The sequence below is a fragment of the Mytilus californianus genome, unplaced genomic scaffold, assembly GCF_021869535.1.
Source record: "Mytilus californianus isolate M0D057914Y unplaced genomic scaffold, xbMytCali1.0.p SCAF_3, whole genome shotgun sequence".
Classification (NCBI taxonomy): domain Eukaryota; kingdom Metazoa; phylum Mollusca; class Bivalvia; order Mytilida; family Mytilidae; genus Mytilus; species Mytilus californianus.
The window spans coordinates 80,777,916-80,796,350 of NW_026262679.1; the positions used below are offsets into that span (position 1 = coordinate 80,777,916).

At 32.1% G+C, this 18,435-nt stretch overlaps 1 protein-coding gene across 1 annotated transcript in view; it reads left to right on the forward strand.

The window, feature by feature from the left end:
• The first annotated feature begins 15,635 nt into the window (after window positions 1–15,635).
• Window positions 15,636–18,435, forward strand: part of LOC127735173 (A disintegrin and metalloproteinase with thrombospondin motifs 7-like) — a 59,855-nt gene continuing 57,055 nt past the window's right edge. The window contains exon 1 of the mRNA XM_052245274.1: window positions 15,636–16,813. Coding sequence (XP_052101234.1) covers window positions 16,690–16,813 — 124 coding nt within the window. The 5' untranslated portion in view covers window positions 15,636–16,689. The remainder of the gene's footprint in view (window positions 16,814–18,435) is intronic.

Below are 18,435 nucleotides of genomic sequence, written 5' to 3' on the forward strand. Positions count from 1 at the left end.
TTGTCCTTTACATGTGAGAAAACCTGAAATAAGATGAAAACAAATTGGTCACATTGAAACTATGTCTTATATTTACACTTTTTGTGTAACAGTGTTACTAGCATATTTTAAAGTCAACTCATAGCTGTCACTTTTTTCATTAATGAAATATTTCTTTTGAAGTCAAAGGGCAAATGATTTCATGAAAGGAATAAGAAAGAACTACAAATGAAAGATTTGACTTTTATTATTATGAGTGTCTTTAAATTAGACAGTTTTACATCATTAATGTTAAATAAATTATATATTTATCATTTGAAAACTTGTTTTTTTTTTTCATCCGTTTGTATACTTTGCATATAGATGAATAGTTTTCTGACTCTAATTTAAACATATATCATATTAACGTTGTAATTCTTAAACTTATGGCCTTCGTTATAAGATTAAGTTAAATATATTTCATATAAAATTGACATCACTTAAATTTCACGATGCTATCGGCATTGCTATTTAGATATAATTCGGATTAAAACATGCTGATGCCCACTTTTTAAAGGAATCGAAAACTATTCGCCTCATAAACTTACTAAAGTACGAATTAGGCAGATTTTAATTGTTCTATAACAGACCATTTAAAGCTGAAACATCTATTGCTTCCTTTCTCAATGGTTTTGGTTTAAGACCTTTCAAAAGTAAAATTTCTGTCTTATTGTATAAACACATACATGACCTAAACACAAGACAAGACAATTGTATTCTTTAACAACTATTGTATAAACACATACATGACCTAAAAAAAACAAGACAATTGCATTTTTTAACAACTATTGTATAAACACATATATGACCTACACAAGACAAGACAATTGTATTCTTTAACAACTATTGTATAAACACATATATGACCTACACAAGACAAGACAATTGTATTCTTTAACAACTATTGTATAAACACATACATGACCTACACAAGACAAGACAATTGTATTCTTTAACAACTATTGTATAAACACATATATGACCTACACAAGACAAGACAATTGTATTCTTTAACAACTATTGTATAAACACATACATGACCTACACAAGACAAGACAATTGTATTCTTTAACAACTATTGTATAAACACATATATGACCTACACAAGACAAGACAATTGTATTCTTTAACAACTATTGTATAAACACATATATGACCTACACAAGACAAGACAATTGTATTCTTTAACAACTACTGTATAAACACATACATTACCTAAACAAAACAAGACAATTGTATTCTTTAACAACTATTGTATAAACACATATATGACCTACACAAGACAAGACAATTGTATTCTTTAACAACTATTGTATAAACACATACATGACCTACACAAGACAAGACAATTGTATTCTTTAACAACTACTGTATAAACACATACATGACCTAAACACAAGACAAGACAGTTGTATTCTTTAACAACTATTGTATAAACACATATATGACCTACACAAGACAAAACAATTGTATTCTTTAACAACTATTGTATAAACACATACATGACCTAAACAAAACAAGACAATTGTATTCTTTAACAACTATTGTATAAACACATATATGACCAACACAAGACAAGACAATTGTATTCTTTAACAACTATTGTATAAACACATATATGACCTACACAAGACAAGACAATTGTATTCTTTAACAACTATTGTATAAACACATACATGACCTAAACAAAACAAGACAATTGTATTCTTTAACAACTATTGTATAAACACATATATGACCTACACAAGACAAGACAATTGTATTTTTTAACAACTAATGTATAAACACATACATGACCTACACAAGACAAGACAATTGTATTCTTTAACAACTACTGTATAAACACATATATGTCCTACACAAGACAAGACAATTGTATTCTTTAACAACTACTGTATAAACACATATATGTCCTACACAAGACAATACAATTGTAGTCTTAAGCTACAGTAACTATTGTAGAAAACATTGGTACAAATAATTTACTTTACATGTAATCAATCATAATCAATAAGTAAGTGGAGCAGACAAGATGGAGAGATATAAACATTTGGTATCAGTATAAGACTAACTTCTGACAAGGAAGACTAATCTATGAAGTTATTCCACCTTGTAAATTTACACTTTAGCAGTCTCTGTTCTTACAAGGAGTTGCACGGGATATCGTGCAAAGTATGATAAGACCCCAATTAGTTATTTTAGAATTGAATGCTTCTTTTGGTAATTTTATTGGGGTGTAAAAGCGTTGACCGAAGCACATTTTGTATGAAGCGCGACATTTGTTGTGTGCTAAGCAAAATTTCGAAATCTTATGAAAAATCTATGAAATTTAATAATTAGCCGAAAAAAAATATGGTATCAGACAGGAAGTGAATGTTCTGCAGATTTAAAAATCGCTTACGCGATAAAACTTATAAAAAGAACGTTCCAGATCAAATATCACATCATCCCTCAATAGCGAAGCTGAGCAAACACATGTAACAACCTTTTACACAAATATATTTCAGATACTCGTTTAAAACCAAATTACCACCCGAGACTGTTACTATTGCTTCTAATTCATCTGATAGTTGTAAAAGCCAAGTTAAGTTCAGCAATCAGTTCGATCATTCAGATGATTGTCCTCAACTGAAGAAATGGTTAATTTTTTTTTAAAAAGTTGCCACGAAATGATTGCTCCGTAATAATTCGCACTTTTTTTTACTAACTTGGGCTAGGGGGCGACCATTTGATTTTCTTATATAGGTGGATGGTGTGGGGATCTTTTAAAGGAATATCCTGGTCTGGTAGGAACTGAAAAAATACCTTGCCTAAGATAGAATGAAAATGAATATTCTGTCCAACAAAATACAGGAAATAGCTGTGTGCAAAAAATCTACTCCCCGGCTCATCTGAAATAATTGAGATTCGGCAATAAAAGTTCCAACTTATTTCAACAGCCTTAGATCAATCACCTAAAATATACATAAATAGAACTTGCTCTTACTTTTTGCCCGGATTTAAATCTTTTAAATCATTTGAAATACGCATTAGTAAATCAAGTTTTGGGGTTAACAATTTCAACAAGAACCCAGACTATATGTAATGAATTTACAATTTTTAATTGAAATCAGGTTATTAAATCCCTAACCATATTCAGGTCAACAAGTGTCTTTTTGTGGTCGCAGTGTACAGCTAACAAAATAGTAGTATTATTTGAGTATTTCATTACAATTTAAAGAGATCAGTTTTATTTGGTGAGTATTTTGTTAATGATATATCGTTTCGTGCCATTTTTCAGTTGGTCCGATTTTTATGAATGGCCTTTTCTCTTATTCATATGATATTCACAAATAGATTACGTCAACGAATTAAATGCGAGTGTTCATCGTATTATTGTAATAATATCTTATAACACGTATATGCTAAGACAAGGAGGGTTGAGCAACACAATGGATTCTATGAAGATTTTATGACGTACTGGCACCCAACTCTGTTTTTACAAATTTTAATCATTCTACCCCCCCCCCCCCCCCCCCCCCCTTCTCTCTTCCAAAAATTACAATAAATACAATAAGCAAAATTAAACAAAAACATCGCCTCTATAGAAACCTGTTATCAAAACCAGACAAAGTACACGTAAAAAGCAAACAATGAGAAAGAAGTGGCATATACACGCTATAAATCGTATATTTCAACCAAATTGAATATTATCATATCATTAGATTGTTTTCCCATGAAAAGATTTTAAACTGTGCTCATTTGCTCATTTTGTAATTTTGTACTATTTGAACTAAAAAACGAACATGTTGATTTCGTCATTTAAAAGAACACGAATTAGCATGACAATAAACTTGCAGTACATTTCTTTGTTAGCCAATCAGTTACGAAAGGATTACATACATTTAGCTTGTAATGTCTGCATACTTCACTATACCATTTCGAATAACCGGAAGTAAGCTAGGGTAACACATATAAAGACATGTGAGCACTAAAATTGTCCACTTTGCACATGATTACCTTTACATTTGAACATCAATAATCGTAAACTTATATCATTTGCATTTTATAGATCAGATTATATTTTTTACACTACAGAGACAGTGTAATAAGTAAATAGGGTTCTAAATGCAAGTCTGGAATTCATGAAGTGCAAGTGTTCGACTTTCGGATAATAAATGTTAGACCGGTCGCATAGTGACTGAAACATTGATATTTCCTACTTTGAGTCATTCTCGGGTGATAAATGAGTTTAGAGTAAACTACATTTTGACTATACAAAGACATATTCATCAGAGGTGTGAAATGTTAGCTGATTTTTGTTTGATAACACAAGTAGTTAGTCGTCCACATACCATTTTAAATTTAATAGTCTTTAATTGATTAAACAGGTGTTTGAGAAATTTAATGCACTAGCCTTTGTCAATTTTTTGCATTTGAAATTTCGATTCGATGATAAGTACCCCCCTTTTCTATAATATAAAGATCAGAGTTTACTTACGAATTATAGAACTCATTTGAAATTAGTTTATGTTCATTAACATTTTTTTATCCCCCCTCTCTTGTAATTTACACCATATCAATGTATTGATAACTCATGTTTGATCTATGCAATTTTCATACTGTTTATACGAACTGCAAAGCTCCACCTGGGCAAATTGGCTTATTTAAGAGTTTTTGCTCTTAAACTATTTTTGTCAGCTACTTCATGACAAAAGGTTAACTGGGAGTTCATCAAATGTTAATTGATTTAATATTAATTAATACATATTGTCAGTTGTCAAAGATAACAATCTGTTGGATGATTGATGGTCCCCTAAATACAGAATATCAAGTTAGTAAAGTATTTTAGAAAAAAATATCCTAATATGGAACGTATCATTTATATGTACATACCATAACTAAATAAATTTTCTGCTTGATAAGCAAAGTTTAACGCCATTGAACATCTTTCACAATGACTGCGCAAAGTCTAATCTATACTATTCTGTTACCGGACCATTTTTTCTGCAACATGATATCTGCCAACACGCAATAAAGAATTGAAAGATCAGTCTATCCACGTATGAAGACATATTTCAAAATATCTATCCTATCGTGGTATAGAATTTTGATTAAGACTTAGTGTCAAGTCTTCTTTAAACTGACTCAGTGACAATTTATTTTCAGGTCCTTTTAAGACTGATAATTTAGTTTCAAGTCTTCTTTAGATTGATAAACTAGTTTCAATATAAATAAGAAGATGTGGTATGAGTGCCAGTGAGACAACTTACATCCAAGTCACAATGTGTAAAAAGTAAACAATTATAGGTCAAAGTACGGCCTTCAACAAGGAGCCTTGGCTCACACCTAACAACAAGCTATAAAGGGCTCCAAAAAGACTACTGTACAACAATTCAAACAGGAAAACCAACGGTCTAATCTAAAAAACGAGAAACACTTATGAACCACACCAACAAACGACAACCACTGAACAACAGGCTCCTAACTTAGGACAGGTGCATAAAAATGCAGCGGGTTTAAACGTTTTAACAGGCGCCAACCTTCACCCTAACCTGAAACAGTGGTATAACATTACAACATAAAAAGACGCACAATAAAATATCAATTGAAATGGCTTAACTCGGTCAAAAAGACAAATTACACAAAAACAAGTAAATATACACTGAACGAAAAAGTTTGATCTATGACACAATATAAATAAAAAAGATGTTTCAATGTCAAAAAGACAACTTTAACATAGGATAAAATGGCGTTAAATAAAGTAACGTACACAGGCTAAAACAAGTCTTCTATAGACTGATAATCTAGTTTCAAGTCTTCTTTAGACTGATAATTTAGTTTCAAGTCTTGTTTAGACTGATAATTTAGTTTCAAGTCTTCTTTAGACTGATAATTTGAGACAAGTTTTCTTTGGAAGGATAATTTAGTGTCGAGTCGTCTTCAGAATTAAAGTTTAGTGTCAAGTCTACATAAAACTGACAATTTAGTGTCAAGTCTTCTTGAGACTGCTAATTTAATGCCAAGTCTACATTATCCTGACAATTTAGTGCCAAGCCTTTTTAGAATGATAGGTTAGTTTCAAGTCTTTATTAGACTGATATTGAGGATTCAAACTGTAGCTGAAGGACAAACGACTTCGTATACGAAGTCAATCAATATAAAATAAGGAGGTTTAGTATGATTGCCAATGAGACAACTACCCACCAGAGACAAATTGACGTAGATATTAGCAACTATAGGTCACCATGCGGCCTTAAACAATGAGAAAAACACATACCGCACAGCATGCTATAAAAGGCCCGGACATGATAAAATGTAAAACAATTCAAACGAGAAACAGCTGCCTTATTTATGCGAAAAACAATAAACGGAAAACAAATGTGATATACAGCAACAAACGAAGCTACTTTAATCACTTCATGTTGCTCAATTTTTTGTTTTCTGTGTAGTGTATATACTAGTATTGTGAACGTGTTTGTCTTTTCGTGTTTTTTTTTAAACTTATATTTTCATACATTCTTCGACCTATGTTTTTTTTTGTCTTCTCGGTAAAATTACTGTGTCTTAACATAAGCGTGGCCGCACAGAACTGTATTGAATAAGGCAGTAATTGAATAGTACTGAATCCACCGATTTTATACAAATAGTACCAAAAACCGCCGATTTTATTTGAAAAGTACAACAAGTACGAATTTTATTTGATGAGTACCACATTCACGGCGCACAGAACTGTATTGAAAAAGGCAGTAATTGAATAGTACTTAATCCACCGATTTTATACAAATAGTACCAAAAACCGCCGATTTTATTTGAAAAGTACAACATGTACGAATTTTATTTGATGAGTACCACATTCACGAATTTTATTTTAATACATTGTAGTACCAAATCAGTGATTGTGTTTGAGTTCTAATGAATTCACCGATTTGATTTTAATAGTACCGATTCCACTGATTTTATTTTAATAGTAAATAATTCATCGAACTTTTTTTTAATACCACTAAGTTAACTGATTTTGTTTGAATAGTACTGAATTCACTGATTTTGTTTGAATAGTACCGAATTCACTAATTTGAACATATCTAGATGAATAACACACAATGTGAAAATAGCTTGTTATTGTTTACGCACAGACCACTCTTTTGTCTAGAAGTATTTTGTACAATTTAGGTTTTGGACTTGAATCATTGACCAAAACAAACTAAACTAGTAAAACAATGGGACAGTTGGCAAAAACAAAATCCTGACATAGCTATACTATCACGTTTCTGAAGGTTTTGCACTGTTTTCTGCAACACATTAGCAACTGGATGCATGGACCTTAGCCTGTAACACAAAAATATCACAAATCAAATTGTTCACACATCATATGCGTAACTGAATCATTGACTAACAATACACACAAAAAAGAATAAGAGTAATCATCAAATATTGGACTGATCAACACATCACACCAACCACCAACACCCAACTCCTCCGAAAAAAAACCGTACTAGAAAATAAAAACAACAACGAGCTACATATTGTTCATATATCCTGACTTGGTACACACACAACATATTACTAGGTTTAACCAGTTTTATGTTGTCATAAACCTCCCCCTTTTTCTTTCTAATAGGGCTAAATGTCGTAAAATTAAAACACAATAAAAATCCGGCAAGGCCCAGCTACAAACAGGATGACAACTAACTTGGACAAGTAAATAAAAGACATAATCGGCAAAGCAGGGTCAAAAATAGATGGTTTAAGAATACCAGCTAATGTTATTTTTTTAATACTTCAGCTCAGAAACAACAGAAACAAATCAGATACAACAATCCTAACAGATTTCAAGAAGTCTAATTATATAGAATTTACAGAAATCGGCAGTACTTGTAATATGCCAATTGGTATATAATTTGGTCAGACCATTTAAAGAAAGAACCATTTAAACTGATTTACTAGTAGTATAGAACATCTTGTTGTTGAAAGATGGAAGAACGTCCCCGATTTTAATTATACAATTTAAAAAATTTTAGTTCTATTTACGACATTACAATAGAAGGTATTATGAAAAATACTGTTTACATGTAATATTTATAATTTACAAGGAAAATAACTTACTGACCAGCCATGATTCTGATCATTGTGTTTGGAAAGTACTTAGTATTCAAAATGTGTAAGCCTGTAAAAGAAACTTTTGTGTTAATGCAAGATTACACTCAATACAATCAACTTCACTAGAACATACAATAGCAAAACGTACTAATTGTGAAATGTACCAGCCATAGGATATTAGCAGAACATAATCAATCCATTGTCTTTGGGACATCTATAATGTAAAAGATTGAACAAATATCAACAGAACGTCTGAAAGCTGGAATTATCTATAATCAAATTGTTTGTCAACACATTAATCTGAAATTATACTTTGACATTAAACCCATAAGAAATTATCTACAACGGATCTGGATGTTTGAACCATTTTCCACGGAACATCTTGTGACGATCTTAATAAATCATTGTCTTCAATATACAGAAAACTGCAACCCAATATTTTCAGTAAACCGTAAGGCTTGGACATTAGTCTGCAGATAATTTAAAAGATTATGATATTTTGCACAAAACATTAGAAGGAGGATTGGATAGTTATCTCCAGGACAATCATTTGAAAGGTGGTATCAATGTCTATAATATACTAAAAGTTGAACCATTATCTCCATCACATGGAAATGTTTTAGCTTTGTCTTCGATACTTGGAAAAGATTAAATCAATGTCTACAGAAACCTTTAAGATTTGCAATCTGCCTGTATCGAAAAATAAATTGTGAACGTTTTAACCAATGCCAACAAATATTCATTTTCTGCACAAGACAGATTTAACCGTTTTTAAAGAAATGCTGGAACTACAATTTTATTAAATGTACTGTTATAAATCTTAAACAATCAAATCATTATTGATGATTGTGTCTCTCTGGTGCATATACCCTTCTAGGTTTGGATGCCCCTTTTCTGTCCTCGTTGGTTATATCAGCTCTTCAAAGTTTAAATCAGGTTTTGGATTTTTAAATATTTTGGCATGGAGGAGCGCTGATGAGACATTTATTGTCACAATGCGCATCTTGCGCAGTAAAATTGTTCCCATTAGTGTTCAGTATTACTACCATTATGGGGTGGACTTTTAGTCCCAGAAGGTATCACCAGCCCAGTAGCTCAGGACTTCTGCACAGTAAGATTATTTATAAATATTATTTTCTTGTAAAGTTTTGGAAATCATTATAATTTAGGGAATTTATCTCCCTCGTGCAAAGTTCTACACGAGGCATCGGATTGAACGTCTCCATTCTGACTGACGTTGCTGCGCAACCAATGGTTTTTGCTGTCTGACTGGAGAAAGCCAATGGATTACCATTTTTCATACCATAGGCAACCATTCGGATTGAAACAAGAATTGAACTCACAGATATACGTCATACTTTAATCTTCACTTGTCGATGAAATTTGAAATAATCGAAATAATATAGATGTAAGAAGAAAATGCTGGAAAAAAGATTTGAGGTTAGTAAGTTACAAGAAAAAAAAAAAGGGAAGGAAAAGATGGAGGAAATAGTCAGCTTTCGCTTTATATATAATCAAAATTAGTCTTGACTGGGGAATTTGTTGTAAGAACACGACGCCTGTGTATGAAAGCGTTTCGAAGTTTTGCAAAATTGTTACATAATAACAACATAATTCTAAAAAAAAAAAATACAAAAAAAAAAAACAGATAGCACGCTTATACCTTGTAATATCTGCATCATGAAGTATACTATATTGAAACAGAAAAAGATAAGAATAGCAAAAATATGGAAGATGAAAAGACACGTGAATACTAAATTGTTCATTTTGCAGACGATTACCTCAACACTTATACTTAAATTGCCGTAAAATGCATTCATTTGCATTTTATAGATCATATTAAATTCTAACATTACAGAGATTATATGTCAAATATGACAAATAAGCATGTTGGAATTCATTAAGTGAAAGCGCACAGTGTATACGGAGAACTGACGGATACAATAAAATGACCTGTCATAAAGCAAACTATTGGTCTTTAAATTTTCCAATTTTGAATCATTTTGTGGTCGGAAACAATAAAACGACAGACCTGTTAAATTCAACCTATGAATCTAGATATCTTCCTTTTTGAGTCATTCATGGGATGATAAACGAGTACAGAGCAAACCGCAAAGCCTTATTTATTAATCAGAGGTGAGAAATATCAGCTATTGTATGTTTAATAATACCACCCTGTGAGTTGATACTAGTAACATTTAAAAATCTAATATCCCGTAATTGATTCCACAGGTGTCTTTTAATTCATATTATGCACTTAGTTTTGTGAATGTTATTTTCTGAAGTTCGAAATTGCTACCCGATAATATTCGTCGGTGTCTTATAAAAGACAAAAACACAGAAAGGTGAAAGATACTAAAAGGAATAAAAAAAAAATAAGTCGAAGAAAGACAAAAAAAAACTGAAAGACAAACAGCAGACGACAAAGAAAACGAATGATTGAACGACACAATATAAATAAGGAGATGTGGTATGATTTCTATTGAAACAAATATCCACCAGAGATGTCAGCAACAATAGGTAGTCGTACGCTCTTCAACAACGAGCAAAACCCCAAACCGCACAGCAAGCTATAAAGACCCCGACATAACAAAATGTAAAATCATTCAAATGAGAAACCCCATCAAAAAATTGGATAAACTCGGTGTTTAATAAGTAAACTTTATTATATGTTTTCTTGGACAACACTTACAATTGCAATCGTTGGAAATTTCACTAAATCTGGCGATTGAAAGACTGTATTCCTTATCTTGCTGCGAGTATACTCGTAGATCAAAATCAAAGTATTTACTCAACTATTTGTCAGTAATCTTATGACAGAAGGTTAACTGTGAGTTCATCAAATGTTAATTGATTTAATATTAATTTATACATATTGTCAGTTGTCAACGATAATAATCTGTTGGGTGATTGATGGTCCCCTAAGTACAGAATATCAAGTTTGTAAAATATTTTATAAAAAATACATTAAATAGAGCCGCTGAGAAATATACCATAGTTTCTGCTGAATACGCGGGTTTATAAGGTCAGCACTGAAACAGTAGTTTGTTCGCAATGAAAATTAGGCCATGATTTATTATTGTAATACGTAAACTGCAATATTGATCAATTTCCCTTAAATTTATTTAATTTGCAATAAGTCGTCTTTTCTAAGTTTTATAAGTACTTTAATTTAATGTCCCTTAATATCTAAATAAATTTAGTCAAACGAGAAGATATGATATAAGGCAACATATCGCCTTTGCACTCGAATATCTTAAAGTACTTTAATTCTTTAAAATAGCACGCTACCAGGTGCTTGCAAAACAATGCAGAAATAATATATATTTGAATGTGGTATAAACATGGAAGTATTATATTGCCAATGTAATACTTCCTTTGTCTCATACAACCTCCTTGGTCTAACTCATTTGCGGTAATTAAATTAAAATAACACTTTATAATTTTCATGCATCCAAAGTACTTTTCTGCGTCAATTAGGAATGCTTTAATCTAAACACTTGAAAATATGTGCCTCTTTTCAATTAATATCTTACGACTAAAATTAATCGTTAGTTATACTGTAATGTTCACAACTAACGACTGCCTTTTCTCGTAAGATATTTTGTGAAATTTATCGCAGGGATGTATAAATACGTATATATAAACATTCGGAGCTATATGACCAAAAAAAGCTCTAAACAGAATAGCAAAATTTTTCTAAGGTCAACTTTGCCTGAGGGAGTTGGAACCTTTAAGATGTTAAGACTTGAAACTTGAAATAAAGGAAAAACTGCAAAAACTTCGAAAATCACCTCGTTTCCTTATTATGATCTTTAGCCTAGCATAAGAAAATATTTTTCAACAAGGCGTCTCCTGTTTTTCGGATTTCTTTTTTAATCATTTTGTTCGCTGCTTTTGTATTGCTTGACCACGATATAATCAAAACTGTTTAGCATTCACATTTTTTGCATGTACAACAATAAACAACTTTAAAGTACAAATAAAAACATTGATTAATAAACAAATTGTGTTTCACTACGTTTATAAAGTGAACCGTTGCTAGCAAAACCATGACACCTTGATTCAAACGCATGCATTAGTTATATTTTCAAGTACAGTATACTTTTTATCCCCGGGCCTATCATTTGCCCATTAAATCTATTTACAGCAGGACTGGCAACAAGTTAATATGTATACATTTTGAATAATTTTCAACTGATTGTTTTTGTGATTTATACAACGTTGCGACCTCCAAAGTTTGCCGTAAACAGTTATGGCTACTCGATATATCTCTCCTTTGGTTGGATTGATTGATCGATCATAGCAATTTCGATTGATTGATGTTGCTTGCTTAATGTCCAGCAGCCGGTTGTACGAACGTGGCATTAGCCTAATGGGTCATTAAGTCTTCATTAAGCCTTTATGATGCATTAGGCTAATGAAGACTTAATGACTCATTAGACTAATGACACGTTCGTACAACCGGCTGCTGTAGCATATATTTCATGATATTCAGGATGAGAACACATAACCCCCAAAAGGTAAGTTCTGCAAGGTAGGTCGCCGGGATGAAAAATGAAAAATGTGGACTACCACTGAAAAAGGAGGATATGTAGGATAGGACAGACATTTAGTATTGTAACAGACCAAAGAAGGACTCCTTATAGAGTTGTAATGGTTCTTTAACGTGCGAGCGTTGCACTTTAACACCATACACGGGATATCGGATATAACCACCCATTACGACTGCACGTGGCTGCGTATTTATACATCATACACAGCCAAACGAACGCCACGCTTTATCAAAGGCTTTACTGGTGGAAGGGAGAAGTCCTAGGTGACCACATTACTTTACCCCAATAAAATCTTGGTGTCAAGCCTTTCCAACATGTACTTTGATATCCAATTATTTAACAAGTACTTATTTATGTAAATGCTTAAAACATTACCGTAAAAAAGTTTAATGAATGTTGTAGACTACATACTATCATCAAATAGACCACATTAGCATCAAAACGTCTGAAAGTTTAAATTTATGTCAGAAAAGTTCATTGGAAGTGTTAATTTGAAAACGCGAGTAGGTGTCGATATATCATAAAACTTGTTGTCGACAGTATATCTGAAAGTATATAAATTTTGGTCTTGATTGTTTTGGGTATAACCGAGTCGTTGTCTTCAACACCTATACAATACCCCAATGATCACTTGCTTGAATAAAGGTTGTCTGTCTCCAGCTTATTATTATTGTAGAAAGTTTTAAGGAGAGAAAAAGCCTTGCTAATTTCGATTGATCTTGACTATTTTATGAACAATTAACCTACAGAAAATTACTGCATTAGTGACATTTCATGTCTACACTTAAAACAGAAGCAACCCAGTGAGCGATATATGCTTTCTAGAGCCTCTAGTTTTGTAGACATATGGCGATAAATACTAAGTTTTAACTAAACACTATTTATCAACATGCACCGTTTGTAGCAGCACTCCGTCAGAAAAGATTAATATGCCAAATGTATCTTTTTATGTGAATGTTTGCAAATATTATAAATAAGTACTTTTGTTTGATGTTTTCATAATTAATTGTTAAACTGTGACATTTCAAGTGTAGAAACAGCACGCAATTTGCATGTTTAGATAAAATGAATAGAAATTTAAGATAAAGCAATTTCAACACTACAGAACAGCATGACTTAGCTCATATATATCTACTCTACAAAATTTTAATCACTGTATTAAACAGGACGAATATACACTAATTGCATGGGCAATCCAAAAACATACGATGAGCAGAAACACAATGGCATGAAGAAGAAATGAACAAATTACATGTAGTAATAACAGAGCACGCACTACACAGAAAACGAAGATGGATCAATACCAACCCAACTAGAAACTGAAAAATATTCTGGGGGTAAACTCAGGTGCTCCGGAAGGATAAGTAGGTTTTGCTACACTAGTAGCTCCTACGGAAGCCGGTTAGTGTCAGGGTGTAGTTTTATGTTTATGTCGTTATAACGACTTAGCTAACTTGTTATAACGACTCAGCTTATCTAACTCGTTATAACAACTTAGCCAACTCGTTATAACGACTTAGCTAACTTGTTATAACGACCTAGCTAACTTTTTATAACGACACTTACCGGCTTCCGTAGGCTTCCGTAGTCTCCAGCCGTTGGGCTCATGACAAATAAAAATCAAGTGATAAATTACATTCGGTATCAAAATAAAACAAGAAAAAAGGGCGAGATTATGGCTACGGGCAAATTGAGCAAATCCTTGATTATTTGTGACACATATATCCCATTATGGTAGAAAAAAGTATGATCAGATGGTGTCGAAGTTACTTAAAATGATTTCTTTTATGGGCAAGTTATTCCTTTTTATTTAAAATTAAGACATTTGTATGTAATATTTGACTTAGTATTTTCAATTCATGTTTCCAATTTATATATTAAGGAGTCATTTTATTAATAACTTTATTGTATGCACTTCACTCGTACCTAGGCTGCATGGGCGTCTTAAAATAGCAAAATGTATCAGATTTTTCGAAACTGTTTATGCAACTGAGAGAGCAGAACGTTTTACAGAATCGTCACTGTCTTTGGTAATACGAAGTGAAAAAAAAATGAATGTGACAACTACATTTCTATACAGAGAAATCAAAAGATATATGGAATAATTTATAAAATAATCTTTTAAAATATGTTGGCATATATATCTTTAATTTTGTGTAAGCTTTTGTCAAAACGAAAGCATTACGTCATAATATAATCCATGCAGGTATTTTATATATGCAGAGACGGTTGGGGTGAAAAACAATATATCGGCTACCAAACTGCCAAAATTTTCAGGGTATCTACATTCTGAATAAAAATAACAATTCTATTGATGTCATCCGGTAATGCAGATTACATGTGGAGCAGGATCTGCTTACCCTTCTGGAGAATCTGAGATCCATCCGGTTTTTTGGTGGGGTCCGTGTTGCTCAGTCTTTGTTTTTTATGACGTGTTTTTTTTCTTTTGGTCTTTTTTCTTTGTTTTTCCATGAGTTTGAATATCCCTTTATTATCTTTCGCCTTTCTTTTACATATTCTCCCTTGCGAATCGAGAATTACGATGCTCAGGAAAGTGCACAAATGTCAAGCTGTTTACAATATTATTGTTTTACTCTTAATATGTTTATGTTTATGTAGAGTTATATGTTGACGTACTGTAAAATGCTACATGATAGTAATAAATTACTTATGCTACTATTATTGTTTGTCTATTTTAAGAAGATGCACTCGTTCAGCTTAATTAATGATCAAATTAAATAATGTGCAAACTTTCTATAAACAGTAAGTCAGTCTAATGCAGTATGATCATCTATAATCTTCATAGCAGATATTCATAAATCTTAGAGACAAATCCCTTTTCTACTTTTGATGTCGCATTAGAGACACTGCAGGTGCAATCACGAGCAGATGTATGTTTCGCTGCAAGTTAAAAGCTGACTCGGAATACAAATCTATTTTGGATAGAGCTTAATACTAAACTTAGTAACTGAAGTGTAAAAATGATCATACGGTGTTGTATATTTACGCATCGCTTCTAAATGTTAAAGGGCTTACCTATTCATAAAATTGTTCATATTCAACAAACGATGTAATATTGTGTTCTGTGTCGATTGTTAAGGTTTTCATTCATATATCTCGTATGAATTAAAATACGTTTGTAATTACTCAGAATATAATCATCAAAGGTACACGCCAGCACGAACATTTGAGATTTGATTCAGTATAAAGCATCCGAGAGCCTCATACGGAGACTACATTGACGTCCGATTACTAGAATAAATTTGTCGCCAGAGTAGACATTATATGTGTTTATTTACAAATAAAGTTTTGCTCGAAGTTTGAATTTGATTATCAAACACCGATCTTTAACAAGTGTTGTTACATTGAGGTGAAATATTTATGATATTTACTTGCAAGGATATGTGACATTTTTCAGTTGAAAGAAGTTGTGTAATAATCTTTTTTTTTCAAGGCCAGCAAGAAATATAAAGTGAGCGAAATCAAGAAAACTTTAAAGAAACCAGCATGCTGACTTGCTCTTACATAATTCGTGAAATATGAATCATATTCATTTTAACATATCATATTCAGTGAGCACTGGCTACATGTATCTATGAGCAGCATAAAAAGTCGTATCTGTGATACCAGGATTTTTTAAAAGACGTTCGATAACTTTGACGGTCAAATTGAATTGTGAATCTTTTGATTTGTTAAAGGGGTAGACGTCTGATCGTGAGTAATACAACTTATAATCTGGATCATTGACCCTTATCATTGTGCTGTCAGAAAGTTTATTCACGCGGGTCTAGAACATCATATTTAATTGTTCAGTGCACTTTATCAAATAACGGAACAACTCAATGATCGTACAACCAAAACACTTGGTGAAAATGGTATCGCCGTCTGACATAAAAATACTGGATATGGTATACAAATAGATAAACTAATTAGTTTATTATGATTTAAATTTTCAATGGAGAATTTTTAAAAAATTCGAATCTGTCGATTCTTGTTTTGATACAGATGTAGCCTTCTGTAAGGTACAAATTTAAGGATGAAGACTCTTTTTATTACGTTATATAATTTTCATTTATCATTTAAATTAATATACATTATTTTAATAATTCCTGCTACTTGTGATACAAATGATGGACTACATTTTCCTGATCCGAGACAAGGTAAGACTTTCATGTTTCTTCTTTAATACACTAATTTCAGATTGTCATTTTAGTTAAAAAAAAGTTGTTTCCTGTATTTTTTCATATATTTCATGTTAGTATACAATTATGCAATTGTGTCTCACAGAGGCAGTAAATAACGCGAACCTTAAAGAAAACACCAATATAACTTTCTGTTCAACAGTATTAAAAAAATGTGGTAAACAGGTCAGGTGAGACAATTTATCAGCATAATTCTGAATTATGTAAATCGAATATATAGACGGAATAAGATGACATTTATACACACATATAGTAATTACATTTTCTTTAAAATGACCGAATTTTACCCGCATTTCATAAGACTTGTACAAACAAATTGAAAACTAAATTATTTGCATTTTTCATCTATATTTAATTTTGTTTGCTTATGTTTGAAAACATCGGGACATTCTAAAAATTTTAAGGACTCCGTACTTTGGGTTTGTATCTTTAGTTTATAGTTGACATACACTGTAAACAAGCTTTTAGCAGGTTCTTTGAGGACTATGTGACCAAACCTTCAATACATCAAACATTAATCCTTATTAAAGACAATTTAAGTTAAATCCTGATAATCTCTTTAAATGCCTTATAAGAACAAATCTTTGTTTACTTAAGCATATAAAACTTTCAGCTATGTCATCCAATAAAGACGATCAGGCTAAGGCCAGGCAATTGTTAGGTCTGCTTTATGTCACTATTGTGGTTTAAGAGGTTGCGCCCGTTGTTAGTTATGCTTTTTGTTACTATTGTGGTTTAAGAAGTTTCCGCCCGTTGTTAGCTCTGCATTTTGTCACTTTTGTGGTTTAAGAGGTTTCCGCGGCCCCTTGTTACATCCGCTTAGGCCATGCGATGATTTGACATTGCTGGTAACCATTATACCACAATACTGCCGTAGGTGCGCTATTGTGAAGAAGTTTGCTTAATACCGGGTTCCTGTATTTTGAACTGATGGGGTGTACATGTAATTATAGTTTTGCCGGAGCCTTCGTCTCAATAAATGAAAATAACCAGGAGCATTTGTTAAAACCCCAATATTATTTTCCTACAAGGATATCATTAAAATTAGAACTAATGATGTCATGCAAAAACCAAATTGGTCCTAGGTCACTGCGACATCTTAGTTATAAAAGACAGGATTTGGGACGGGTCCTACAGTGTCATCTTCATATTGCAGTTTTATTATGCAGTCACCTAAAATGTGGACCGATATTACGAAGTTATTATCGTCGCGAATGAAAAACTAATTTGAAAGAAATTTAAAAGTGTGAAGCAGTTTATTCCAACCCTTAACCTGAAAGTAGGCTGCATAAAACGTATAAATAATCCGTATGAGTTTAACTTCTCAACAATATTGGCAAAAGTAGCTCTGAGCAACAGACAAAATATTATCATTTCTCCATGTGAGCGATAATTTCGTAAAATACCTAATTAAGACATTTGCTGATTTACCGCATTTCTAAAAATTGGTCAAAAAGAAGTTGAAGTCAACCAAAACAGTATGGGTTATATGTATATTTAATGCATCAAATAAAGGCGTACCTGTGCAGTATACATGCTATGTCAGCGCTTTATATACAAGGACTATCTGTAATAAAAAT